The sequence below is a fragment of the Aplysia californica genome, unplaced genomic scaffold (assembly GCF_000002075.1).
Source record: "Aplysia californica isolate F4 #8 unplaced genomic scaffold, AplCal3.0 scaffold00013, whole genome shotgun sequence".
NCBI lineage: Eukaryota > Metazoa > Mollusca > Gastropoda > Aplysiida > Aplysiidae > Aplysia > Aplysia californica.
This window is the reverse complement of record NW_004797283.1, coordinates 423,193-423,948: the sequence shown is the minus strand read 5'-3', so window position 1 is coordinate 423,948 and position 756 is coordinate 423,193. Positions and strand designations below refer to the sequence as shown.

Below are 756 nucleotides of genomic sequence, written 5' to 3'. Positions count from 1 at the left end.
TTACAACGACACGTCCAATACATTTACATGATAATTCATAAACGCCACACAATTCACAATGCCATGCTGATCTTGCAAACACAACATTGGAGGCCACAGCTGCGCATCGTCTTGTTTTTTTAAACTTTTGGTCTTTCACAACATATTAGGACTGACCAATTACCAAACGTAATATCGCTTTAAAACTGCTAGTAGCTGTGTTGACGTTTCAATGCTCCTCAACCGGGACTAAAATAACCGATTAAAATGAACCAGTCTATAAAATAAAGGCCGGTCAACGAGATACATGTATTACGAAGTGTGAGTCGGCTGTGGTTAGGAGGGATATAAACGACAACTCCATTTTACTTCTACTCAACACAGAGATGACGATGGTACACCAGGGCTTACACCAATCAACGTGACAGAGTTTGATGAGATTGTCTGTTGTTTAGTGTCAAATAATATGACTCGGACTCGTTTGCCCATTCTGTTTTTCTCTCTCTTCTGTGATCCTCACTCCGCACCCATGGCTCATAACGTTCCGCGGGTCTTCAGCCAAAACTTGACGGGACGCTCTTTGTCTTGTGTTCAAATAATTAATATCTGCGGTGTGTGCTTCTGACCCAAGGGACAAATAATTCCTCTCGTGAAGTCTGCCTACAAGCCATGGTATGTTAGGTTTTGTGTACTCTATCTCTATCTCACTTTGAATTTTTGCTACTTTGTTGGTTTAATATAATTGTCTTTCCTCATCGGTTTACAGTAAGCCGCCCC

The 756-nt window shown here is 41.4% G+C and overlaps 1 protein-coding gene across 1 annotated transcript in view; it reads left to right on the top strand.

Annotated features, from left to right (window-relative positions):
• Positions 1–523: 523 nt before the first annotated feature.
• The window catches only part of LOC101864272 (transmembrane protease serine 6), a 12,702-nt gene continuing 12,469 nt past the window's right edge, over positions 524–756 (top strand). Inside the window, exon 1 of the mRNA XM_005090126.3 lies at positions 524–651. Within this exon, the coding sequence (XP_005090183.1) occupies positions 649–651 (3 nt within the window). The 5' untranslated portion in view covers positions 524–648. The remainder of the gene's footprint in view (positions 652–756) is intronic.